The sequence below is a fragment of the Miniopterus schreibersii genome (genome assembly GCF_964146895.1).
Source record: "Miniopterus schreibersii genome assembly, chromosome: 10".
NCBI classification, from domain to species: Eukaryota; Metazoa; Chordata; class Mammalia; order Chiroptera; family Miniopteridae; genus Miniopterus; species Miniopterus schreibersii.
The window spans coordinates 79,334,763-79,362,581 of record NC_138110.1 but is presented as its reverse complement, the minus strand read 5'-3'; the positions used below and the strand labels follow the sequence as shown (position 1 = coordinate 79,362,581).

Below are 27,819 nucleotides of genomic sequence, written 5' to 3'. Positions count from 1 at the left end.
TTAGATACTGTACCACCACACCCAAGTGGGATACAGAATTACAAAAATGCTATTTTTGGAAAGAAAAAGAGGCTGGGTTAGAGTTGAAAGACTCCCGGGATGGGGTGGCAAGGGCAGGATAAAAGCAAATTAATTACAGGATGTTTTCCATTCAGAGCAGGTTCATCTGACAATAAAAGTGGAAAAAGTTCTCTTGGTTATGGACTGTCTAGAGCTTTCAAACAACCAAAACACCATTATAGGGTCATATGCACCCTGAGAATTATCCTCTCAACTAAATATTTAACTCAATGAGGGGAAAATGTAAGTTCTGCCCATTAGGCCTACTAAGTTCTTAACCTTATGATAACAGAAGTTGCCTCTTTCAGTAATTCAGTAAGAAGATGACTTTTATTCCCATAAATGGGTCAAAGGTACATTCATTACCTGATAGTGTTCTATAAAGTCCGTGTTCTGGGCACAGCGGAATCTTTATACTGTTCTCACGGAGTGAGCAAACAGAGGAAACCTGTCAATCCATGAACTTTTACTGGCCATTAATGGATCAATAAGCTGAGGGTTTTTAAAAAATCACATGGCACTTAAAAGACTTCAAATAATTTCCCAAGAGATGGTCAACGGTGGTTTCCTGCCCCCCATCTGCAGGCCAGATGCGTCATTCCCTGATAAGGATGAGTCGGCCAGATAACTCAATATTCTACCCAAAACCTAAATATACATACAACTGTAAACCTACTTTGCCCCACCCTGTATTTAGGCGTAACCTAAACATAAGTCACCTTGGTCAATTACCTCAATGAATGGGAAAGGTCTACCACAATATTTAAATACGCTTCCTATAAAAGGATCCTATTTAACATAAAGCTATCGGTGGGAAAGCGCCCACGTTTTCATACGTATTTCAAATCTTTTATCTCATTCCCACATTTCCTTTAGGCACGGACACACCCACCTGGAGTGGAGCAGATGCCACCTTCCCTGATGGGAGCGAGGAGGGGGAAAGTCTTGCTTGAACTCGATCCTGTTTCCCGACCACAGGAGCCCTGAGGCCCAGCCCCACCCTCCTGACAAGTCACTGAGTCATAGACGAACACGTGACACAGCTGAAGCAATTGGGAGTCTTGGCTAGAAACTCAGAGGAAAGAAACGTTAACAATGTGGCCACAGGGCTGCCAGAGGCCGGTCCCTCACCCCATGGAAAAGCCTGAGGATAAAGGTGACATCCAGAGACTGCAGGTAAAGTGAGAGGGTCCAGATAGCACGGGAATCCTGGCTGGGGCTCCTGAGTCCCACCCACCAAACCTTCGTTTTACAACCTATGATTTGGGAAACCAAAAGCATCCCCCCTTTGAAGATGGAATGAACTACCTACCTTCTGTTCTCTACCTACCCCCTCCCCTCAAGGTTAGACCAGGTCTCACTGAGCCCACTAGCTTTCCTTGACACTCATCTCACTTAAATTGCTTTCACAATCCTGCACTTACTGGGAGGAGCTCTGTGCTTACTTTCTGAGTGAAGGAATTGATGAATGAAATCGGTACCGACGCACTTGGATAACCTGCTTCTAGTCCCATGAAATCCTATTAAGCAATGAGCCATGCTTTTTTAAATGTCACAATCCAAACATTTTTTATTACAGTGTTAATTTAATGAGTCTTTGTTTAAATGTTCTGCAGATTCTCTCCAGCCTCCAAGCAGAAGGCTTCAGGATATTAGCAACACTGGCTGATTCCTAATTTGATGCCTCCCATGAACAGCACTATCTCACTGCCCTTTTTACTAAACTTTGCTGGTCCCTGCCCCCCAGTCTCAGCCCAGTTTATGGGACATCCAGAAATCACCCTACCTAACCCTCTATGAATTAAAATCTGCACCTGGGTATTAAATACACTACAAGGCAGATCTTGGGAACAAAATTTTTATTTACACACTGTATCTAGAAGCAGATACATAAATTCTTATACAATTAATTTCCGAAAATGTGCAAGAAATTACTATAATTTGTGTACAAACCAAAACACGTATTAAAATCAATGGACTTTGGATAGTTCATTGTGTGGTGTTCTCAGTACAAATGGTCCACACCTGATTGGAAACATACAGAAAAGTGTAAACTACAGCAATCTGGATTGCAAGGATTAATTTCATGGCACTCCGACTACAAAATTCCTTTAACCCGACGTGTGTACTCATTATAAAATTCTGTAAGAATTTTTCATCACCTCTGGGTGGACTGTTTGGATCACGTTTCAGACACAGCGACTACACATCCGCCGGCTGTGTTGTGACTTGATTAATACAAAGGACGTTTATTAAAAAAAACCTTCTCTGCAGGATTAAAAAAGCATTTGAAGAAACCGAATTGGCGATGACTAGCGTACCCATATACTTAGTTTTAGGATTTTTAAGTTATGGAACTGGAGCTCGCTCCTTATTGGGTTTTGACAAAACTGTCTATTGCTGGTAGCGATGTCAATTTGAAATTCAGACTTCACATTCGATGAAAACCCACTAAGATGGACAACATGTTACTGGAATCGCAAAGCAAATCCCTGTCGTATAGTGTGAAATGTGCACTGACTGAGACGGGCATTTCTAAAAGCATTGTTAAGAAAGGTATTTAGGCTTCAGCACTGGCAGGGACATGGCATATAACCTCTATTTAAGGTGCTGGTAACTTGTATCCTGTTTCAGTAATACTGGCTCAGAGGTGATCGTGGATACTTGGCTGTATTTCCTGTGTGCCAATGACCTAGCCTTTGGCACATGGTTTGTCTTCAATAGCAAGATGGTTGCCCTGTGTAGCTGGTTTCCTTAAAAACTATTTTTAGCTCTGCGATCATTTCCTGTGATATAATACTTCTGCCGTCTAAATCTTCAGGTTATTGCACCAAGTAGAAAGAGGACATTTTTCTTTAGAAAGAGAGGGAGATATTTTTCAAGTACTTTCTACGCTTTCTTTTTATAAAAATGCATAATAGTGTTCTAGTAAGCCGGAAAATAGCTCTGGCCTCCATCATGGGTTTTTTGATGAAATACTGGATAAAAACAGCTCTGATTCATTTGTTACAGCAAAAGGACACAGCTTTTGGTGGTTTTTTTTTTGTTTTTTTTTATGCCTTGAGCTTCAGACTTTTAGAATCACGTTTAAAAATCGCTCCCTGCTTGTACCTGTCCTCATCATCTAAGCCGATGTTCGATATAATTCAGAAATTTATCCAAATTGTATCTAGGCCAAACTACAGGATGAAGGTTTCTCTCTCTCTTCTTCCCCCTTTCCGTTTCTAACCAGACTGCCTTAGGGTCCTATGAAGCCAATCTTTCATATTACATTGTCTCGCTTACTTCACATGGTTCTCTAGGCAAAAGCAGAAGACACTGCAATATTTCTCTGTTTGTAAATAATTTCTTGGCAAATACTTTTATTTTTATTGACACAGCATCAGACCCTAGGAATTTCAAACAGAATCAGAATGGGGCATTTTACTTTAAAGAATCTGGTATTATGGATACACAAAAGCACGTGCTAACAGCTGGCTTTCTAAATCAGAACAGTATCAAGGCGTGCCCTCCATAAAAACACAAAATAGAGCTTTAAAAAACATTCAGATGGAAATCAGAACAATCATAACTTGAAACTAAATGGCTAGATCTTTAAACACATTCCCGCGAGGAGACGGTAAGGAGCCGGCTAAGCCCACACGAGGGTATGGTTCCGGGCGGTCCACAGACCTCTGCGCACCGTGACCTCACGAGGGGACGTGGAAATGCTCCCAGCACACACGGAGAAGCCATCTCAACGTCTACTATTAATACACAGTGACTCTGTGACAAGACCTGCCATCTAATATAGACGCACAGGGACTTTTAACTCACCCTAGCTAGTCTTTAAATTGTTTAAAAATAAATAGTTTTGCAAAAAAATAGTTTAAATGTCTTGCATTAATTTGCTAAGTTTACAACTCTGTAATAGTTCTTAATCCAAATAGCTTATAGCGAACACTTAAATTATATTATTACAGTATACTCAATATTCCATCTTCTTAGGTGAAAACATCAGAAAATGACTCTTTGTAACAAGGTACAATCAACATTCCACCAAAATTAAGTACCTTTTCAAACCCTTTTTAAGTCAAAATGCCCGTAACAGGATGTTATGGCATTTATGCCTTTTCTTGTTAATTCTCAGTTCTGACCCTCAGAAACAAAGAGAGGAAAAAATGGGGACACGGGTATGTCTGGGTGACAAAGCCATTCAGTTTGACCTAAGACCTTTACTCTTGTTTTTAAATGGGGGTAAGAGCTGGAAACTGAGTGACAAAGGAAAATGTCATCAATCACATGTTTCATCTGAGATGGAAACATTTTCTGGATGAGGCACTCGATCCCAAAATACTAAAGAATCGTGCAGTGAGCAAACACTGCATTTCAAAATAACTACAAAGTACTGGGGATACCACACTCCTTCCCCCACCCCGCCCCGCCCCACCAAAAATCTAAAAGATAAAATAAGAGATGCCAATTCACCTAAGGCTTAAGAAGAAACAACAGAAAACCTGTTTTTAAATGGCAGTACACAGGGTATCCAAAAAAAATGTATACACGCTTTACCAGCTGGCAGCTCAGTTTTGAAAACGAAACGTATTTTAATAAACACTGCCTTTGTAATTACTCAGAGTGTGTGTGTACACATTTTTTAGGGCACCCTATATACGGCAGGCAGCAAGACTTCCATATCTGATACGGTTTTAATGCTTTTCTTACGTGGTGTTCCACAATTCCCACAACGTCTCGACTGAAGTCACTGGGTTTGTTGACTGTTTTCTCTTGGTGGGATGAATGAAGGGTCACACCTAGCACATCTTTATAGTGTCTACGTAGAAGGAAATATAAATCCGACTTTAAAACAATGTTTTCTTTCTACTGAAATCAATTTAAAACTTCATATGGACTTGAATGTTCCAACAAAATCCAGCCCATTTATGAAAATCCGATCTACATCAGGTTCACCCAAGAAAATGTTGACTAAGCCAAAGAAATCACAGGCAGAACATTCTAGCAAAGGCAGGCAGAGATAACACAGAGAGAGCTGCTATCACCGGAGACTATGACCATCTAAGCACTTCTTCAATATTCTTTATATTCCCAGTTCCACGGGTCTCTGTATGTGATGCCAATTTGTACCAGAGCTTAAGGACGGGAAAAGGCAACAATTTCTAAACGGGTGGTACGCATTTCTTTGCGATTTCTTCATGTAAGGCCATTTATTAAAACAGACAAACCACAAGATGAAAACGGAGGCAACAGAAAAAGTTAAATTTTCACAACCACAACCACAACAAAACAAAAAAAAAAACCCAGCACAGCCTTAAAAATAATTTAGAAATGAGTGTTGTAAAAGATAACGTCGCAGGTTCGAGTTCCAGTACCCAAGATTACGTCAATTCATAATTCTAAATGAATCTTTCTCAAGTATGAGATTAAAAAACAAAAACACAGAATCGCTTTCAGTGTAGGCGTAAACTCTTGTGTTTCACCACACGGGGGTGTGTGTTCTGCTCCACGCAATCTTTGAAAACGGGCCCTTTTAAAAGAGACATGACAATTTCCACTCTCTACGTGTCATTCGGCTTTACTCAGGGTGGAACACACATGAAATGTGCTTTTAATGCATAAAAATCACAGTGGATAGCAGCAAAGGACGGGGCCACGTGGTGGGGGGGGTGGGGGGGAAGGAGAATCTGATCATTCACATTGTGATTATTCTGCACGTCGATGAGAGAGAACTCACACTTCTAACACCGCAAGACTTCCCTTTTTATAGAAAGAACCAGAGTAAACCCAGGACGCCTCGCCGACGCTCCCCCAACCCAGAGACACACCGATGGCTCTCCTGCTGGAAAACTGCCACAGCAGGGCCGCAGGGAGCCCGACGGCCGCGGGCGGGCCGGCGTCTGTCCGTCTGCCCGCCTGCCCGCCTGTAAACTGGATCCCAACCTCTCTCCCTTCCTCCCGAAGCGCGGGGCGCGCGGGGCGCACGGGACGGGCGCGCGCAGGGCGCACGGGGCGCGCACGGGGCGCACGGGGCGCGCGCACGCGGGGGGCTCCCCACGCCCCCCCCCAACTTCAGTAGTGCTTCTCCTGCAAATAGTCCTTCATCTTGTTGGGCAGAGGCAGCTTCTGGATCAGGTCTATCCTGGTGTACTGGCGGATGACGAAGCGGCACAGGTACTGCAGCGAGCGCACCTGCATGAACCGCGACACCGGGTTGGTGAGCCGCACCGGGTAGGTGGCGGAGCCCGGCAGCCGCGAGCGCGAGTAGCAGAAGGCGCCGTTCTCCGAGTCGCGGATGGAGTGCTCGATGAGGTCCACGATGGACGTGTGGCCCTCCACGTCGGGCTGCTCGTAGAAGCTGAACCTGCCGTTGGAGTGCTCGATCCGCGTGTGCAGCGTCTTGCCGTGCGAGCGGAAGCTCAGGCTCAGCAGGTAGCGGTCGTCCGAGCTGTCGCGCACCAGGAACGAGCCGTCGGGCACGCTGGCCAGCTTGCCCTCCGCCTCCCAGCGCGTGATGGGGCCCCAGTACCACCCCTGCTTCGCCAGCTTCTTCAGCTCCTCCGTGAGGCTCGTCACCACCATGGGCCCGCTGCTCTGCACCGAGTCGTACACCCGGGCCACCCCGGGCGCCGAGCTGGGATCGAAGTTCAAGTGGCAGCGCACGCCCTCGGGCCCCGCCGCGCGCGCCGGGGCGCCCGCCAGCCCGCCCAAGTTCCTTTGGATCTGACTCGCCTGCAGGGGAGGTAGCAACGGTGAGAGCGGAGGGGGGGCCTCGTCGTCCTCGGGGTCCTGGTCCTGGTCCTGGTCGTCGTGGTCGTGGTGGTGGTGGTGGTGGTGGCGGCGGCCCGCCCCGGGGCTCTGCAGCAGGACCCCCGTGGTGCCCATCAGCAGGCCGTTCACCGCCGGGTCCACGAAGATCTCCGGGGCCACCCCGAGCTCCGGGTCCCCCTGACTCCCGTCCTCGGGGAAGGCGCCGCCGCCCGGGGGGGGCCCCGCGGACACCTCCATGGGAGAAGAGCCCTCGGGGCAGCAGGCGCGCGGCCCTTCCAGCGGGTACATCCCCTCCTCCAAAGGCACAGTGTACTGAATGTAGTCCTGAGGCAGGAGCCCGATGACCACGGGCACCACGGGCTCATCCAGGGGAAGGTGCAGGTCTCCGGGGCGCGACCCCGAGCTCCGCAGGGAGCCGGCCTGTTCCTGGCACCCGGCGTCCGCCTGGAGGTCGTGGAAGTCCTTGCGCACCCCGTTCAGGGCCGGGCTGGGGCTGGAGGAGTGGACCAAGGCCTTGACCCTCACCTCCATCTTGATGCAGGTCTCCTCGGAGTTGGTGGGCCGCAGGGGCCAGGGCGTGGGGCTGTAGTGGTGGGTGCGCAGGGAGGTGGAGCGCATGGGCCTCTGGGCCCTCACGTCCTTAAAGACCATGGGTGCCGAGGAGCAGAAGGCCTCGCCGTCCCCAGAGCCCCCCGGGGGGCCGCCCTTGCCCTTCTTCTGCTTGGCCGACAGCCGCCTTTTCAACGTGCCCATGAGGCTCTCGCTTTTGGATCGGTTTTTGGCCCCTCTGTCGTCCTCGCCGTTGATGTCGCAGCTGGCCACGTCCTTCCCATAGCAGCCGCCGAACAAGGAATCTTCCTTTCCAAACTCGCCGGCCAGCGAAGGCTGCTGGACCACCATGAAATCCGCTTCTTCTTTACTTTTGGTCAAGTTGAACGATTTCCGGAAGGTCTTGAGACTGATCTTCTTCATTATGACGGGCGACGGAATCCAAGGGGGTCACTTTCTCTCTGGTGTGTCGCCCTTGAACATCAGGACAGGCCGTGGGCAGCGCCGCGTCGGTGCATTTTCCCGGCTTCATTGACCCTTCGGGGCCATTTTCTAAAATAAATAAATAAATGCATTTTTTTAAAAAAAGGTTGCATTAAAGAAATTTTCACAAAACTTTTATTTTACTCAGTCTCAATCCTTTAGCTTTTGAACAAGGCGTCCGAGTATGTTCATAAGGTCAGGTCCATCAGAACGGTGGTTTTTTCCATTTCACCTAGCACAGTAGACCCGGGCCGACCATACAACCAGCATTTGATGAGTATTTCGTAACACTTACCGAGCAAACCCTAATCTACCTATGTCCTTTTGTTCCTTGCTTCTGGTCGTCTCCTGCACGTGACATGGTCAGAGTTCTTTCTGGTCTTTCCTAAATGCTCAGCCTCAGCACTAATTCCCGCAGGGCCCGGCCACCAGTCTGTGTCCAAGAACAGCACACACTTGGAGGTGGCAGAACTCGGCTGAACCAGGAGAAGAGCAAACCTAGTGGATTCCTCAACAACTTATACATATATTTAAAATTTAAATATCTGTACAAATGAAAAATAAAAATTTTTAAAAAGGCATCCCACAATCTGTGATAGACTATCTGGGAAGAGCCAGCAGTGTGGCTCTCTCCCGACGAGTCCACTCGCCTGCACCCCCGAGCCTCACCTTGGGCACGGCGTACAGCTGGGCACGGCTAGCGGACATCTATCTGGAAGATGGTCGCAGTACTTAGGTCCAGAATTAGCATGTCTTGCTCCTCTTTTTTTTTTTTTCCGCAATTTCCAATGGCAAATTTTTATTTCTGTATCCAGAAACATAATTTCTAAACTTTTCTGTACACTGTTCCATCATTGACATGATAGAATTTCAGTTCTGTAAAGACCTTCTGAGAGTCACTTCAGAGGAAAACATGTTGGCCTCCTAAGTTATGTTAACCGATCACAGAAATCATTTTGTTTAAACTACGCATGTTTTACTCCCTCTGTGGCCATGTCCTGCAGTTGGTGCAACCATCAAAGTACAATGTCACAAGAGCAATGCCTGAAGTAGAGCAAAATGCTAACTAAGAGCAAGATTCTGACTCCCCACCCACCAGTCTTCTATGGTGAGACTTCAGTTCTAATCTTGATGACATTTGTTAATTCCCTGTGCGTCTACTAAGCCCTACACACCCAGTACTGTGTGGTGAAATGCAGATAACAGAGGGTTTATGACCTCATGGTCCAGTAGAGGGAGATCGATCAATGGATAAGTTATACTACAAACCCATTAGTAATATAGAAGATAACATGTTAGGAGTTGAAATGAGAGGTGTCTTACAAATGTTTACTTTAGTTATAGATGGAATTTGCTTACTGTGTAGACAGAATCTACGTGAACTCATTTATAGAAAAAACCACTCAGATCGGACAACCTACCAGGGGATCAGCAATGTCACCTCTAAAAAGGAAGATGCAATTTCAAAAAGTCTGTCATGTCCTATGTTTTTGAGCAAGTGGTAAAAAATAAAATACATATAAACCTTGGAACACCAGTTATGTTTTAACATTACTGTATATTAGACTGACTAGCTATTCAAGTACCTCTATCTTCTTCCCAAGCATAAAGATGTAACATTTATTAACATATATTATTTGTTTGACAAAAATAAGGCCATTCATAAAAATTAAGTAATATAATGACAATGTACTTTAGCTGGCAAGTCACTCCTTTCAAATAGACAGTATAGGTTTTATATTCAAAATAAGAAGCTGTCTTTATATTAAAGAACATGAGCTTTACAAAAGCTGGGATTGTAACTCTGCTTTGGCCACTGATGTCTCCCAAGAGTACAGGACCTGACCAAGGGGGTAAGAGGAGCCCTGTAATTATGAGTTAACGAATTTCAAACGTGCACTTCTAATCAGGTATGGTAATGAGACACCCTGACCACTTTCCCCCCTCACTCCCTGCCTGAAGGGATAAGTTACCATTATTTAGGATAAAGTTAATTTAACATTATTTAGGATCAAGTTATAAAACTCCATAGTATGACTCCTCCACGGTCTGTCCAATTCTTGGCTTGATTTCTGCTCCATTTACACTGAAAGCTTCAGAGTCACCAGTCTCTCTCAATACAGAACTTTTAAGCTACTGGCCCTTTGACCTGAAATGTTTTTTCACTCTCCTCTTTGATGAATTTGTTCAAGCTTCAGCTCATCTCTTCCTGACTACGTGAAATCCCCCGATCGAAGGCTCTCAGAAGACCGCGTATCTCTCCTGCCTAGAATTTCCATCTGGTGTGTATGCTCAGACCTATTTGTATAATTACTTGACTAGTATTTATCATGCCAGCAGAGACTACGTCAATTATTTTTCTCAACACTTTATACCCAGCACCTAGCTCACACCTGGCCCAAAGAAGGTGCATGCTAAATAAATGTGTGTTAAAGGAACAGCGGAGTGAACTGAATGAGAACACTGCTCTACAATGACAGGCACCTTGGCACTGATGTGTTTGTTATGTGACTGCTCCCAAGTGACACACATTCACATGTAAATCACCCTCACTAAATCTGGGGTCTTGTGGTTCTGTTTCCCACTACTGCATCCAGTTCATAGAAAGCGAGAGGCTGATCACCCGAGTAAAAGTGGCTGGTAATTACCTACCTGACTGATTATTCCTTTTCAACGACCAACCCATATGCAACTCAATAAGACCATTAAATAAGCAAGACTCAGTTCCAGACATGAGGAACGGCAAGACGTTCTATTAGGCCATATGACCATATTTATCTCTTCCCTTCATTTTCCGGGCAAAGATTACGCGGGGATTTTTAAGAGTATCTGTTTTTCTGTTTGCACGTCTAAAAATATATGCCTTCTCTATAGGATCACCATCTGTCTCAGCATGCCTGGGTACACGTTCAGAATTAGTTTCACCGCTTTTCTGATGGTAAAAACTTACGTTTACACATATGCTTGAAAATGTGTACAACGTTGCACGGGAAAAGGTTCTAGACACGAATATTTTACACCTGTGGGCAGAAGATAACTTCTTTAAGTAACTTCACAATCTCTTTTTAAAAAATTGATTGGATGTAGTCATGCAGCCATTGTAACAACCTAATAAATTAAAAAACAGCATCAAACTACTTAACCTCCAGTGACCAGAACAGCATCTTCACTGCCCTTTTACAATCGAGGAGACTGGGTCTGAAAGATTAAAATTTGCCCAATGGAGTTAAATAAGTTGCCACTAGGAAATCGCGGATCCTGCTGCTGACGCCAAAACTCACCTTCCCCTACAACAGGCTGCCCTGCTGGTCATTCTACTGCTCAATTAGTGGCTCCCAAACTTTCTGGACTTGATACCCCTTTATCTTCTTAAAACTGAGGAAGACCACAAGCAGCTTTGTCTGTGTGGGTTACACCTACTGAAATTTACCCTCTTAGACATTAAAACTGAGAAGATTTAGAAATGAATTATCAGTTCATTTTAAAATGACATGTGCATTAATGTTAACATAAATAATATTTTCATGAAAAATAAATACAAATTCCAAACAATAAAAACTCAGCGAGCAGAGTGGCACTGTTTTTTTTTTTGCATTACTGTCTGACTGAAGACAGCCGACTCTCACGTCTGCGTCTGCATCCAATACGCTGTAGGTTCCAATAGTTTCCAATACGTTGTGCCAGTTAAAGTGTAAAAAGAGCTGGAAGAGGGAGGAGCGTTGCATAAAATAACCTTTTCACAACAACTGTGGATATCCTTCCGTGATACTACACCAAAAATCAACAAGTGATAGTTTCTTAAGTTAGCTGCGCTGAGAAATCTGAAGCCACGTCAAGAATTTCGCTCAGAGGATAATTCCTGTTCTATAGATACACAGAAAGATGCACCCTGCTCTCAGATAAAACAACTCGCTCCTGTCAAAATACTAACTCAAGAGTCAAGAAATCACCAACAATGAATTTGCAAGAAACCTGGCAAAATGATAGTGAAGCAAACTTTGACATGTAAACGATGAAAACAGTGAGAAAAACTCTAAGGGGCACCTGAGCGGGGATGAGCTGCCCAAGGCTTTAAAACACATGGTAACAGCTTAAAGCTGGAGGGAAAGAAACAGACCAAGACACATGAAAAGAGCATGTGACGACGGACCTGCTGCACCACTGAGGGAGGGTGGATTACTCAAAAACTGATGAGCAGGCTGGACCACCGTTTGGGAGCGGAGGGGGCAGCAAGGCTTTTTACTTTATTTCTTACATAAAAACAAATTCCAGGGGAATCAAAGATGCAGACATTAAAATAAAAGTTTGGGGGAAATAGTACAATAAAAATCTCGCGCTGCAGAAAGCCCTTCCATGCATTATTACATAAAACCTTCAATCCGTAAAGAAAAAGATCGACAAGTCTAATCAAGCAAAATTTATAAATTTCTAGATTGCCAAAAACTGTCATAAAGCGAAGAGACAGACTGGAGGAAAACTGCACCACACAGGACAAAAGATTTGTTTCTGTAGCAGGCTGTGCGCTTAGAAAGCAGGGAGAGCAAGGCACGCCATCCTGTCCGCACGCGGGCGGGATGTCCAAGTGGACAGGTCACACAGAAAGGGAGAGAAGCAAAGGAGGCGAGGCCACAGGCAAGAGGACGGCGCAAGCGGGCGGGGAAAGCTAAGTCAAGCGGCCGGTCGCCACCCAGGAGATTCTCGGTCGTTACCCACAAGGACGTCAGAGGAGTCCAGGCGGGCGAGGGGACTGTCCTGACTCCTGGGTGTGGCGGGGGTCCCATGACTGAGGGACGCGAACAGAGAGCAGAGTGCACCGCACGGGGCGAGTCGCCCCGCAGCAACCTCTAAGCTCACTGCATCTCAACTCTAAAAACTCACCGCAAAGGAAATTCAAAACAAAACGAGATAATATCTTTCACCTGCGAGCCTGAAACGCTGCACCGCTAACAATGCTGGCAAGGGTACGGGAAACTGGGCACCCATAACCAACTGCTGGAGCGTAAACGGTACAAGCTGCGGAGGGTTATTTGAAATACTTATTAAAACTTTAAATGCACATGTGCTTTAGCCAAGTGATTATGCTATTAGGAATCTGTCCTCTGGATACAGGCTAATGCCAAAACAAGGACCTATGGAAAACAATGCTCCTCCAGCACTGATTGTTTTTTTTTTAAAGGCTAATACTGCTTGATCACTTACCTAGTGCTGGCCTGTTGCTGGTAAAAATAGGCCATGTATTGACCCGATAGGTGCTGGGCCTTGGCTGAAGTCATCTGAATATGCTGTGTCCCATTTAATCCTCATGACGCTACAATTAAGTACTACGCACGCAGACGTGTAACGCAGCGGGAGCGTTCGGTTGAACCGGAAGGCCTGAGTTCACGTATATCCATCCCAGCTCCACCATTTAACAGCTGTGCGATCTTAGGAATAACAGTACTGATCACTCAAGTTAGTTGTGCAGTTTGAATGTGTTCATGTATGTGGTGCCCTTTAAAAAATGTCTCGTCCACATGAGGCTAATATACATATACACATATACATGCATAAAAATAGGCGCTTGCGGCAAACAGTAACAGTAACAATAGTAATGCTCCCATTGCACAGATGGGGAAGATGAGGCAGAGATTAAGGCTCTAGCCTAAAATCACACAACTGATTCTACAGAACGAGCCCACTTAATCACGACACAGACTTTTACTGCTTAATTCATTTTAGGAAAAATGTGGACTTAACCTAAATATCTTCCAAGAAACAGCAACAATAATACACATCAAAAAGCAGTGGACTTGTATAGTAAGTTTATAATCCACCAATACAATGAAATACTTTGCATATAAAGAAATAGGTCCAAGATACACTGTTAGAAAAAGGCAAGCTACAGAACAAAATGCAAGAATGACCCCATCTGTGTGCATACTCATATGCCTAAATAAGCACAGTAAATGTCCAGAAGAATATCCAAGGATCCGTGATTACCTCCAGAGAACAGGATCTGGGGGCCCAGGAGCCACGTATTTTCTACATCAGATGGTTCTGTAACCATTGGGCAGGTTTTATTTTTCTACAGAACCACCACCCCATCCATACTCACAGAAGAAAGGAGGCAGTGCAAGTAAAAGGATGTGTGTGTGTTTCAGCCACCTGCAGTCAGGAGAAGCAGGACTCCGATGCCCTCGGGGTCAAAGGTCCCTTCTCCCTAAAGCTCCCCAAACCGGCCTCGGTTCTTCCTATCTTCTAATCCATGACTCGGTCTTCCCTCCACGCCCCGCCTCCCCCCATGGGCTTCACACTCACAGTTCAGTCTCTGGCCTCCCTCACCACACTCAGACTCTCCGGTGGCTCTGCGCCTACGGGCGCCAGGCATGCACACCTTACCCAGCCAAACACCTGACTCACAAGCTTGGCACCGAGTCACCAAGTGGCACTCACCGTCCACTACGATTCTGTAAACTTCCGTGACATGAGCCCACCTCTGTGCCTCCCTCGCCTGCCTTATTTCATTACTCCAGGTCGCATGCTGGTCTCGGTACTGATAAAACGCCGCACTCCCTTGAAAAGTATAAGGAGATAGCTGCCGCCACAGCAAAACCACAGGATGAAAAATCACGTCCTAATACTTGCAGGCCCTGAGGCTCCAGTACAGAATGTGAAAGCCCGCAGGCATTTGCAGAGAACCACAGGAGGGGCTGGAAGAGGAACATTAGGGTGCTACCGTCGCTGAGAGATGCCCGACTCACACCAGGAGGGGGGAGGCTCCTGCCCCTGCTACGACTTGTTACTAACACCACCACACCCTCCCTCCCCATCAAAGGGTCGAAGTTACCACGTGCGTACTAAGGAATGCACATGGATCTTCTTGAACCCTCCCCAGGAACTCTCTTTGGAAGGTACTACCTTTCTCTCCATTTTAAAGAGCAAACTGCGCCTTAGGAACTTCACAGACACAGTGCTGACCACTGGAGCATGCTCAGAGACACCACTTGGACCGTGTGAACGTGACACGGGCCACGGGGGACAGAGCCCGGTGATCCAGAGCACGGCTCTGCAGCCACCCGACCTGAGCTCAGACCAGCCACCACTGCCTAAGGACCTGGGGCGTCCGTCCCTCCGTTTTCTCATCTGAACCTGGGCATAAGGAAAGTACACACCCAGGGGATCCACGTCTAGCATGATGGAACCAAGAGGCTGATAAACCCTCCCAGTAAGTGGAGCTCTGAAGACGGGCCACCAGCCCAAGGTAACCACGTCAGCACTTCAGAAACAAACAGCACCCACCAAGAAACTTACTCCTGAAAATCACTCAACTTTGGACTTCATTAAAATCCCAAATTAATGCCCAGCTGGCATGGCTCAGTGACTGAGTGTTGACCTAGGGTCCATGAGACCACGGTTCGACTCCTAGTCAGGGCACATGCCAGGGTTGTGGACTCGATCCCCAGCAGGGGGTGTGTAGGAGGCAGCCGATCAATGTTACTCTCTCAATGATGTTTCTATCTCTCTCTCTCCCTTCCTCTCTCTGAAATTAGTAAAAACATATTAAAAAAAAAAAAAAAAATTCCAAACTCCAGTGCTCCAAAATACATCACTGAGAGAAAGACCAGTCATAGACTGGGAGGAAATATCTGCATATCATACATCTGATAAAGGATTTGTACCCATAATATATGTGTGTGTATGTATATATATAAGACAACCCAATTTCTAAAATAGGCAAGCGACTGGAATAGAACTTTTACCAAAGAAGACATATATAAATGACTAATGACCACAGGAAAAGGTGCTTAATAGTGCTGCTCACTGGGAAACTGTAACTACAGGCCACAAGGAGATGCCCCTGCCCACCCAGGAGGAGGGCGAGGCCTAGCGTCTGCATGCATGTGGAAAACCGTAGCCCTCACACACTGCTGGTGGGGACGTACAGTTGGTTGGCTTTTAAATGATGTTTTTATTTATTTATTTTTTATTACTGTGGGAAAGATCATTTAAACGCATGGCTAAATATATAGAACAAAAAGATTTATGACCCAGCAGGTACATTCCAGGCCCCCAGAAGCCTCTCCGCATCAGTTCCCACAGCTCATCTTCTTTCTTTTCTGTGCAGCTGTACAGGACTTGTGCCCTGACTTTTTTTTTTTTTTTTTTTTGTGGTACCTTGAAGAACAGAAGTTTCTAATTTTATGTTAGTCGAATGTGCTAGTCTTGGTTTATTGTTTGCCCTTCTATTATCTTAAGAAATCCTCTGGCACTCGAAAGCATTAGATTCTCCTGCATTTCCTTTTGTTTTTTTCAGTCCTCACCTGAGGATATTTTTCCCCATTGCTTTTCAGAGAGAGTGGAAGGGGGGTGGGACAGAAAGAGAGAAACATCAATGTGGGAGAGACACATCGACTGGACGCCTCCTGCACGCTCCCTGGGCAGGGCGGGAATCGAGCCTGCAATCGAGGTACGTGCCCTTGGCCGGAATAGACCCTGGGACCCTTCAGCCCAAGGCCTGACGCTCTAACCACTGAGCCAGACTGGCTAGGGCTGTTATTTCCCAGGAAAGTACCCAAGTTGTACTTTTCAAATGCAAGTCCTTGATTAATCTAGTGCCCAGTTATGTGTAAGGCAGGGAATAATTTGCATTTTCCACAGAAGTAACCAACTGGCTCAACACATTCCCAGAAAAATACTGACCCCCATAAGAATCAAAGCTGTGCAAATTAAAATGGTAATGATTTTTCACAAGTCAAATCAGCAAAGATTTATCTAAATAATGATGCTCCTTACATGAAGATGTCTTCATATAGTTGTAAAGATATAATCTGGATATATGCAACTCTTAAAAATATTCACACACTGCCACCCAATAATGCTGTTTTTATAAATCTTAAAAAAATAATATGAAACCAAAGCATAATGTCCCCTGCACTCGTATATATAATAATTTAAAAAAAAAATTTAAATCTCAAATATCAGAAGCATTCTAAGTTCCAATAGTATGTGAACTGGAAACAAAATCCGCACATCTACACAATGGGACTGGAGCGAGCCACTAAAATTGGTATTTATACAGAGTTATAAATAACATGGGGAAAAGTTCATATTGTTCGTTTGTTAAGCACAGAAACACAGGAAACACAATCGTATGTAAAGTGTGGTCTCGATTATGTAGAAAGAATACAGAGGAAAATGGACCAGTAAGAACTACAGCAGAACCGACAGTTGGGCCGTTGAGAGAAGCCTTTGTAAACATTACTTCCATTACTTTATTTTCCAAATATTCTCTAACAAGCACGAGGAGTTTTTGTACGAATGAAGTATGTGGGCCTGTTTGTTCCTTTTTAAAGGGAATGGCTGAGCAAATCCATCAGATCGAAGCAAAACGCGAGGCCTTTTCTTGGCCTCCAGTTACACCGTGAGGGCCAAACAAAAATATAAGTCAGTAGAGGAGAGCACAGGATTATTTTTGTTTTACTAGAACCTAGGTCGTCGCCTCCTTCTTCCCATCCCACCCAAAATAACGTTTTCAAATCTAACATTTTGTTGGTGTATTTCAGTGGCCTGAAATATTCAGAGTCTAAAAGACAAGAGTAACAGCCCCAACTTTTCAGTGTCCCTTCCCCCTCCTTCCTCAGCTTGTTTCCACGATCAATCAGGATCGTTCCCCAGCACAGACCTAACCCCAACCCTAACCTTTCCCCCACTCTCACTCCGGAAAACTCTCAGCAAACCACAGCGATGGGTAAACCCCACTCCACCTGGGCCACGCCTGGGCCCTTCCAGGGGAATGTGGCTGCAGGAACCTACAACCACTCGGATGGGTCTCACTGCTCACGACCATGAACTTCAGGTGGAGCCTCCACGCCGCCTGGAAGTCAGACTATGTTCCCCTGGTCCGTTCACTCTCTCTGTTCTTGTGGACCATTTCCCAGCTTTCCTCCCACCTAGGACACCTGCTCCCCCATCTTCAATCCCAGCTGACGGCCCGGCTTCCTGTTTCGTCAAACTCTGACACCACTGCTACCACCTGGCGACACGGGTTTCCATCCCGTCACCGTGAACGTGCACACACCTTTCTAAAGGCACCCTCCACCTGCACAGGTGACCAACTTCGCCACCCAACCATTTCTCCACTCTACAGGGTCGCTCCTAAAAATGTCCTTTCTCACATGTATAAACAAACTTGTCTTGACCCCCATTCCCCACCAGCTGTGGGTGGAAAAGAGGTTCCACTTTTCAATCCCCTCTGCAGCAAAGCACCTTGGGAAATCATGCATACCTGAGGTCTACCATTCCCTGTCTCCCAATTTTCTCTTGAGCCACACCAGAGACCAACCACACTGCCACTACATGGACACTGCCCTTGTCAGGGTCACTAATGACGTCCACACGGCAAATCCAGCATCAAGTCTCAGTCCTTACCTCGGGTGCTCTACCAGCAGCATCTGACACAGCTCATCACCCCTCGGGCGGCCTCCAGTCTCTTAATTTTGGAGCTTCCAGCACTCAACCTCGGTCATTTCTTCCCCATCTACACTGCTGCCCTAAGCAACTTCACTCCTCATGCTTTAAACACTGATGTGTCATCCACTCCCGAGTTTCTATCTATTTACTCAGCCCACTGACTGTCACTCCCTTCTCGACAGGGCCACTTGGCTGTCTGAGAGATACCTGAGACTTATGCGTGCAGAACCAAGCTCTGGATCGATCCCTAGCCCTGTGCGGGAGGCAACCAATAGATGTGTCTCTCTCACATCGATGTTCCTCTCTCCCTGTCTCTCCCCCTCCCCCCCGAAAAAGCAATGGAAAAATATCCTCAGGTAAGGGTTTAAAAAAAAAAAAAAATTAATAAAAATATTTAAAACAAAACAAACAAACAAAAAACTACACAGACACTTAGCCATTAAACCTGCAGAGAACTCTTCCACTGGCATCTCTAAGCATCTTTTCCTATAACTGTGTTCAACGCACTCCTACTAAACTGAGTATGAAACAAGTGTTCATCAATTCAACCCTTTAAGATATTAATGGAAAAATAAAATATTAATGGAGCCAGCTTATAATAGCTAATGAAATAAACTCACTCCTCCTTAATTTTCTAATTTGGATCTGAACATGTTGGATTTAAAAAGCAGTACAGTTACGTAACAAGTCATCACTGTCTTTATATATGTGCATATTAAATTTTAATGTACCTATTTTCACACCTTTCTAGGCACTTGCCAATGGTTTAGCAAATTCCCTACACAACCTCACCATGCTGACCCCCTGAGAGAAAGATGACCTCACTGTTCAAACCACCGAGCAGGTGAAAACCCTCTTAGAATTTCGGACAAATACTGACGATTAAGCAGGGCCCAAAGATCTGTCTGCTGTTCTTGTTTTCACTCTGTGGCAGGGGTGCTGTACCAAACAGGACAACGATGAAGTTCTGTCGTTACTTTTCATTCTTCAAAATTTAAAGTTATTCCTTTATACACAAAATCTCTTAAATATGTTGAACTACTAAAGCAAAAACTTTTAAATCCTAAAGGCAACCTGCCCATAAAAATAACTGAAAAGTGCCCTGGCCCATGTGGCTCAGGTGGTTGGGAGTCGTCCTGTGCGCCGAAAGGTTGCCGGTTCAATTCCTGGTCAGATCACATGCGCAGGTCGTGGGCTCGACACCTGGTAGGGAGCATACAGGTGGCAGTTGATCGATGCTTCACTCTCACATCGATGTTTCTCCTCCCTCTCTCTCTCAAAAAAAAAAAAAAAAAAAGCAATAAAAAAATCTTTAAAAAAACAAAACTGAAAAGTGACACAGCTGTTTTGAATGCTCTCAGCCTTTAGACCTTAACACAAAAGCTCCAATTTAAAAAGCAATTTGTCACCTACTCAAATGATTCTGCATAGAATGTAAGAGTTTTTCGTTCAGCCTGCATTAGAGAATATGAGCTTTCAGTTAAAATCATCTTTTTTCATTTTCTGTAAGTACACTGAAATTGAGAAGAGCAGATTTGGGATACAAAAAGCAATCCACGTAAGATTTACTAAATGTATATGAAGAGCAAACGTGAACCTCACTCACTGATCTTTAGAGATAAAGGGGATCCTGGGGAGCGAGAACTATTCAAATTAATAATACGGCCCTATTAAGCAAATGATATAAAAATCTTACAAGAGGGAAAACATTATATCCATTGTAAAACAATAATTGTCAAATATAATCATTTATTATAAGTTGCCACACATGGAATCTCTTGACTTTAAAATGATCCAACCTAAAATAATTAACATTGCCCACTGCAGGTCAGCAGACATTTCGTGTTAAGTCACACAGAGCTCAGTGACAGAGATGTGTCTCCATGACAGCACTAGCCGAGACACACTGAAAACCCTTATTTAAAGAAAAGTTAGCCCTGGCCAGTTTTGCTCAGTGTTTAGAGCATCAGACCGAGGACTGAAGGGTCTCAGGTTCCACTCTGGCTGAGGGCACATACCTGGGTTGCAGGCCCAATCCCCAGCCCCCTCTGGGGTACATGTGGGAGGCAACCAACGGATGTGTCTCTCTCACATTGATGTCTCTCTCTCTCCACCTTCCACTCTTTGAAAACCAACGGGGAAAAAAATTAGATGTGAGTGTTCCCCAAGGTAAAAGGCTTTTATATCCACCAATGCAAGGAAAACACACCCAAACTATTAAAAGAACAAAAAACTTTGCACGACCTTATGAAATACATACGTCTTCATCTCCACTGTCCCACTTCCCCCCAAAACCACAAAGACAATGAGAAATGGAAAGCGGGCAACAAGTGTGAACTGGCTTAGAGACGCTGGAGGACGCTGAGATCGAAGCCTGCTGGAAGGGGGCAACAAACCCTGCTGAGAAGAGGACCACAAATCTGAAACAAGAGTCATATGCTATTTATTGTAAAAGGTGGGGAGAGAACAGTTAGAAAACAAAAACTCCTAAAGCCAAAATTAAAATTCAAAAGAAGGAAAACTGAGAAAATCACAAACACCCCCAAAAAGGATTTTTTAAAAAGCTGATTGTAAAAAATTGAGGGGGGAAAAAAAAAAAGCTAAAAACATTAAGATATCAATTCAGGAGGTCCAACATCCAACAGAGTTTCAGTCAGAGGAGAAAATTTTAAAAATCAAGGGGAAGAAGTTATAAACGAAATTTTAAACATTTTCCCAGAAAGTAAGAATACAAGTGTACAGAGCCTAAGGATCCATGGAACAAATGCTCAGTCCATACAAAAAGAAAAAATAACTATCAGGCAAGGCACATCACGGAATCATTTTAGAGTTCAGGAGATAACATAAAGGTACTATAAAGCATCCAGACAGAGAAAGAAATTACATGCAAATGATTGGGACATGGATGGCAACCGACCAAGAGGTAGCCCGGAAAGCTGGCGGAGCAAAGCCTTCAAAGTCCCAGAGTAATTGACTTTCAACGTTCCACCAGCGACTCCGGCGTGCTTCCACATCTCTCGGCACCCAGGGGGTCGTGACTGGCTCTGGACAAAGGACTGTGAGCAGGTGTGACATGTGTCACATCTGCACCAAGTATTTCAGTGCCGGCCCGTGACCTGTCAGCTCTCTCTGCATCTGCTGAGACAGCCCGAGCTGTGGGTGATGGGAAGGGAACACAGGTGAGAGCAGGCTGGGTTCCAGGGAAGATGCCAGACGAGCCCCTGGCACACGGCAGATGTGGTGAAAGAGAGAAACGCACCTTTATTGTTGCTGAGATTTCAGAGTTAGGCTGCCACCAACTCAAACAGCAACCTAGAAATCTATACCCAGCCGGACTATACATCCAAGATTGAGCGCATAAATATTTTCTAACGTCAAGGTGTGAAACACGCACACGACCGCCCCATCACCTATCTGGGAAGTCACCAGGAGGATGGGCTGTATCAAATCAAGGAAGCAAACGAAGAAACAGAAAGCAGGCAACCCCACTTGGCAAAGAGAAAACAATCTCTACACGGACGACACAGCTCCGGTTTACTCATGTGAGATAACGTCCCTGTCATCTACAGCTCTTCTCAATCAAACGAAGGTCGCCCTCCAAGAGCCAGCTCAACCGGCACATCCCCCATGAAGACACGAATCCAAACTCCCTTGCTCCCAGGAGGAAATAAAACATCTTGCATCAATGGCAAGAAGGGGCGCCTACACCAGACTCCACTACGAAATCTGTAACGTGGTTTGTGACGCCGGGCAGATTATGTAACCAGTCCTCATCATCTGGGTAAGAATGAAAGCAGTCAGTGATCAGGAGGTTCCTTCTAACTCTACAATGCAAATGTGCCAAACCATCAGAATCCTAATGCGATTCTACGTCTGACCCGTAATCTCAAGTCTGTGATACCTGGTAATAATGGTATTCTGTGCGTGTGCGTGTGCGTGTGTGTGTGCGCGCACGCACTTGAAAATCAATGTCTATTGTCAAAAGGATGGTATTTCCTTTAAAGCCAAAATTAAGCTTGAATAACAAACACCTTCATTATTAGAAACATCAAAACCAACTTCACAAAAGGAGAATCATACAAAGTAACAAGCCTCCGGGTAGGACTTCAGCATCGTACTTTAAAAGCGTGTTACTGCCACTTCAACCACCCAGCGTGTTTCTGGTGTGGCCAGATCAACGGCTGTCACTACAAGTTCGACCGTGACCAGCGCCAAACAGAGCGTGTGGTGAACACACCTTAGTGTCTACGTAGTTCTAAAGAATATCCTTAAACTCTTAAAACTGTTTTTGATGAAAAATCTTATAGGAACCATATATTCCTCTGCCTTCTGAAAAAAACTTTAAACACAAGTGTGTGTATTAAATATAATCTCATACTGGCAGTAAACTGCTGCAGACAGATGCCTCTTCAGACAACCACACTTACCTGCTGGGAAATGTCAGGATGGCATAGTGACAGCTTCAGGGACGAGTGATGCTCAGCTGACTGCTGGTCTCCGGGGCCGTCAGAGATCCGGTCCTGTCTTCTTTCTTCTCCCCTTTCTTTCTTCTCTACTCAACGGTCTGCTCCCAGGGACAAGGGGACAGCCACCGCTCCCCAAACATAGTCTCTGCGTGTGATGCCCTTTTAATAATTTTAAGAAACAACTTCAGTGTGATGGCTGTTAAGAGTGATAAAACAATGTTAAAACAGCACCACGCGCGCATGGGGCCTTGCAGAGGGACCCGTGCAGGACCTTTTTTGTTCTCAATCACGTCACCAACTGGCCACCACGACCCAGGGCCAAGGAACCCAATGGCGGTTCCCACTGTAAGCATCTGACACCCTCGCTCTTCTAGCAGCTGGCACCATTCGGACTTCTGTGGACTCCCACTCACTCCTCTTTTATTTCCATTTTTCCTGTCCCCTTGGCCTCTCACCCTTTTCCCACACAGGGCTTCCTTAACAAGAAAAACCAAGTCTTATACATACGTTGCGAATAAATGGGAATACGCCTTTTAACAGATCACAGAGTAATTTAGTCTAACTATTACTATTAGTACTTGTTATATGCACTGAACTCACACATATATGTGCATTACCTCATTTAATTCTCACACCAATGGTGAGAAAGGCACGGTTTTACAAAGAAAGCAAGCAAGACTTACAGTTTACTTTAAAAACCTACCCGTATAAAGAACTTATAAAACTCAACACCAAAAAAAAATCCAATTAAAAAATGGGCAAAGAACCTGAATAGACGTTTCTCTACAGAGGACATACAGACGCCAATAGACATATGAAAAGATGCTCAACGTCACTAATCATCAGAGAGACGCAAATGAAAACCACAATGAGATGCGACCTCACGCCTGTCAGAATGGCTGCCATCAACAAATCAACAAACAAAAAAAGTGCTGGGCAAGGATGTGGAAAAATGAGAACCTCTGTGGCACTGTTGGTGGGAATGCAGACGGGTGCTGACACTGTGGAAAGCAGTGTGCAGTTACCTCAAAAAATTAAAAATGGAGCTGCCTTATGACCCAGCAATTCCAATTCTGGGAACATAACTGAAGAAACCTGAAACACTGATTGAAAAGAACCTATGCGCCCCTATGTTCACTGCAGTGGTATTGACAACAGCCAAGATCTGGAAACACCCCAGGTGCCCATCAGCAGACGAGAGGATAAAAAGCTGTGGGACATTCACACCATGGAGTACTACGCAGCTGTAAAGAAGAAGGAAATCTTACCCTTTGGGACAGCATGGAGGGACCTGGAGAGTATTATGCTAAGCGAAACAAGCCAGGCAGGGAAAGGCAAGTATCATGTGATCTCATTTATATATGGAATCTAATGAACAAAATAAACTAGCAAACAAAACAGAAAGACTCATAGATAGAGAACAGACTGGCAGCTGCCAGAGGGGAGGGGAGATTGTGGAGCTGGGTGAAAAAGGTGAAGGGATTAAACCAAAAAAAACCCAAAACCCTCACAGACACAGATATCACTATAGTGATTACTAGAGGGAAAGTGGGGGTGGGAGATAGGAGAGAATCAAGGGGTGACAAATGGTGATGGAAGGACCTTGACTTTGGGTGCTGAACACATAATAGAATATACAGATGATGTTTTATAGAATTGTACACTTGACACCTATGTAATTTTATTAATCAATGTCACCCCAATAAACTCAGTAAAACAAGAAATATAAATAAATAAATACCCTATGAATTCTGCAGAACCAGACAGAAATCTTATAGCCCACGGTAGAACTTGGCTTTTACTTTAAACAAAACAACCTCACAATAACTGTCAAATGGATGGTTATCCCCACTTTAGCCCCATATGAGGGAGACTCAGAGAGGGGATATAAGATGTGTTCAAGGTCACCTGGCTGGTGTGGCTCAGTGGTTGAGCTTCGACCCATGAACCAAGAGGTCACCAGTTCGATGGCCGGTCAGGGCACATGCCTGGGTTTCTGGCTCGATCCCCAGTAGGGGGCGTGCAGGAGGCAGCCGATCCAGTCGATGTTTCTATGTCTCTATCCGGCTTCCTTTCTCTCTGTAAAAATCAGTAAAAACATATTTAGGGGAAAGGGAAAAAAAAGGCCACAAAGCTAGTAATGTGTGCTCTTTCCTAGAGATCTAACACCTCCACAGTGCCCTCTGGGTGCCATGCGAGAACTAAAACCTCAAATGACTTTACCTGGTACGACTATCCTTGAAACATCAACAATGCCAACAGCCACCTAAAAACAACTGCTCCAAGCAAGTAAAATTTGATGTTTGTGTGACTCATCAAAGAAGACCCCCAACTTTAAAGTAAAATGTGCCCTCAGTCCTAAAGCTTTCACTGCTAATAAGCATAAAAATTTAACCACAGAACATTAATGCCAAGTTCACTGTCGGTCCAACGTCGCGCATGTCCCGCTGCTGTTCCCAGTTTACCACCTGGACAACTCTTTTGACCAATCTAGTCACACACAAGTTCCCCCTTTCTGCGACATTCGCTGGTGTTACAGATCCCTCCCTTGTGAAAGGAATACCTTTCCAAGAGTACACAGGCTACACCGATACACCCCTTGCCAAACCTGGAGGAGGTGAGGGAGAGAGACAGAGGACTGGAGCAGGCAGCCTTCACTTCCCACCACAGATGCAACCGACAGGAAGGAGCAGAAGGTGATCTTAGCTCTGGGTCATCTGCCTGTCCCCGTCTACCCTGACAAAGTATTAAAACAGACGCATACACACCCACTGGTCATACCGGACTGTACATAAATAAGGACCATACTTCAACATAGTTGTGCACCAACCCATTTCACATGGCTGCATGTTTCTGAGAGAAAACAGTAACTGCCACAAAATCGGAGACACAACATTTCCTTTTCTTCAGAGTATATTACGACTTTTAAGTCAGATTGCGCAACAAACTTCCATGAGCAAAATAAAAGACATGCACTATTAGTAACGCAAGAGTTTCCTAACTGACCACAATGGAGGGAACAACCAGAGTTATCTGTGAGGGGTGAAGTTACATAACAAGGCAGTCTCAAGATACTTGCATGTTCCCTAAAAAGAGGGCCATTAAAAGGAACCCCGGGGACCGAGAAATGAGTAGGAATCCAGTCGTCGGTACAGCCAGCTTTTCCTCCCAGGTCATGGCACAGCCCAGAGTCAGCTGCAGCTCAGGTCAATGGGGCCAAACCCTTTCTCCGCCACTCCCAGCAAGCTGCTGCCCTGGGCGGGCGCAAGGTGACGCCTGGGGGTGTGTCCCTGGATCGTGGGGCAGTCAAGTTTAGGGACTACCAGCCTTCCCATTAAAAGAAGGGGAAAGGGCCTGACCGGCGTGGCTCAGTGGTTGAGCACCATCCCACGCACCAAGAGGTCACCAGTTGATTCCCAGACAGGGCACACGCCCAGTTTCGGGCTTGATCCCCAGTGGAGGGCGTGGAGGAGGCAGCCAATCGACGTTGATGTTTCTCATCGATGTTCCTCTCTCTCTCCCTTCATTTCTAAAAAATCAATTAAAACACATATTAAAAAGGGGGGGTCAGGGACAGTGTACTTCCACCAACTCAGAAGATGTTTAAGAATCATAATAATAAAGAGGAAAAGTGTTTCAAAGAGGTGCTGAAGGGAGCCCTAAAACGGACAAAGGTTCTGGTGAACAGCCTGGCTGGTCCTCACCGGACGGGAACAGGGGCCAGTGCTCGCCAAACCCGAGAATAAGCTCTTCTAGGAACCCTCATCAAGTCCCCCCATCAGAGAGCCAGCTGCCCCCAAGACAAGGGAAGAACAGCGGGGCCTGTGCTGGAACCTAAGGGCTGAGGCCACCCCCCCAACCCGGCCCCAGAGAGAGACTGCGGACCTTCCTTGGCACCTGGGCAGGTGGCACAGGTGAGGCAGCACTGAGAAGCCAGGGGTGTGGGGCAACGGGGTGCCGCGGCCTGCCTTTGGGGCTGTCCCTGTGAAACTGGTCAAGCATGCCACTCATGCTTTTAAACAACCCTGACTCTCCACAGCACTGAACGCGCCACCTAAAATTCACTTGCTCGAGTAAGTGAAGGGTGTTTCATGCCGTGGTACCTGCTGGGTTAAGGAAAAAGAGGGACGCAAGCCCCAGGGGCCTCACCTAGGAGGAGGTGGCAGTTTACTTTTGTGTGATTAAAATAGGTTTCGATTCCAGGGACCAGGTTCCGCCCGCAACGTGCCTGGGAACCGCTCGGCGTCCGTGGCGTGGCCGCCGCGACGCCCGCGCCTGGTCCGGGGACGGCGCTCGGGGACCCTCGGGCACCGGGCCCGACCCTGTGGGTCCCCCCGCGTGTTCCCCCCGCGCCTGACCCCAGAAGCGGGGCCGGGCCCACTTCCCCGACCCGCCGGCACGTGACGCCGCGCACGGTCCCGGCCCGCTCCGGCTCCGGCTCCGGCTCCGGCGGGGCCCGCGGGACATGTCAACAGCCCCGCCCACGGGGCGCCAGCGCCGGGCCCCCAAGTTGCCAACTCCTGGAGCGAGCTGGGGGCCGCCGGAGCCCGCCCCCCGCCCCGCAGCCCCCCGCGCGCCGCCCGCCGCCCCGGCCCCGAGCCCAGGGGTGCGGGGCCCGGGGGTGCGGAGCGCGCAGGCCCCGCGCCCCGCCCCAGGCCTCGCCGGGCCCGGCCTCTCCCCGGCCGCGGGCCCACAAAGGCGGAGGCCGGCCCGGCGCGCGGGGCCCGGAGGCCGAGGGTCGGGCGGCGGCGGAAGCAGGCCTCGGCCTCCCGGCTCGGGCGCCCGCCCCCGGCCCGCGGGAGGCGCAGGGCCTCGCGCCACGGACCCCGGCCCCGGCCCCCGGGCCCGCCAGCCGCCTCGGGGGAAGCGCCCCGGGCCGGGCACCGAGGCGGCGGCCGCCCGCCCCGACCCGCCCCGACCCGACCCGCAGACGCTCACCCGCGGGGCCGCTCCGCTTCCTCGCCCGGCGCCGGCGCCACTGCCTCGCGGCCGCCTCCCGCCTCCTCCAGCGGCCGCCCCGCGCCCACTACTCGGCCCCGGGCGCTGG

General features: G+C 46.7%; 1 protein-coding gene across 2 annotated transcripts; it reads right to left on the bottom strand.

Annotated features, from left to right (window-relative positions):
- Window positions 1–1,904: 1,904 nt before the first annotated feature.
- SOCS6 (suppressor of cytokine signaling 6) lies at window positions 1,905–27,819 on the bottom strand. 2 transcript variants are annotated; one of them, XM_081150225.1, is made up of 3 exons: window positions 27,711–27,819; window positions 22,734–22,931; window positions 1,905–7,926 (listed from the first exon to the last, which is right to left on the bottom strand). In XM_081150225.1, the coding sequence occupies exon 3, from the start codon at window positions 7,795–7,797 to the stop codon at window positions 6,127–6,129; it is 1,671 nt and encodes a 556-aa protein (XP_081006351.1). In that variant the 5' UTR covers window positions 7,798–7,926; window positions 22,734–22,931; window positions 27,711–27,819; the 3' UTR covers window positions 1,905–6,126. The 2 variants fall into 2 exon arrangements, with proteins under 2 accessions (XP_081006351.1, XP_081006350.1); XM_081150224.1 differs by lacking the exon at window positions 27,711–27,819 and adding an exon at window positions 24,681–24,771.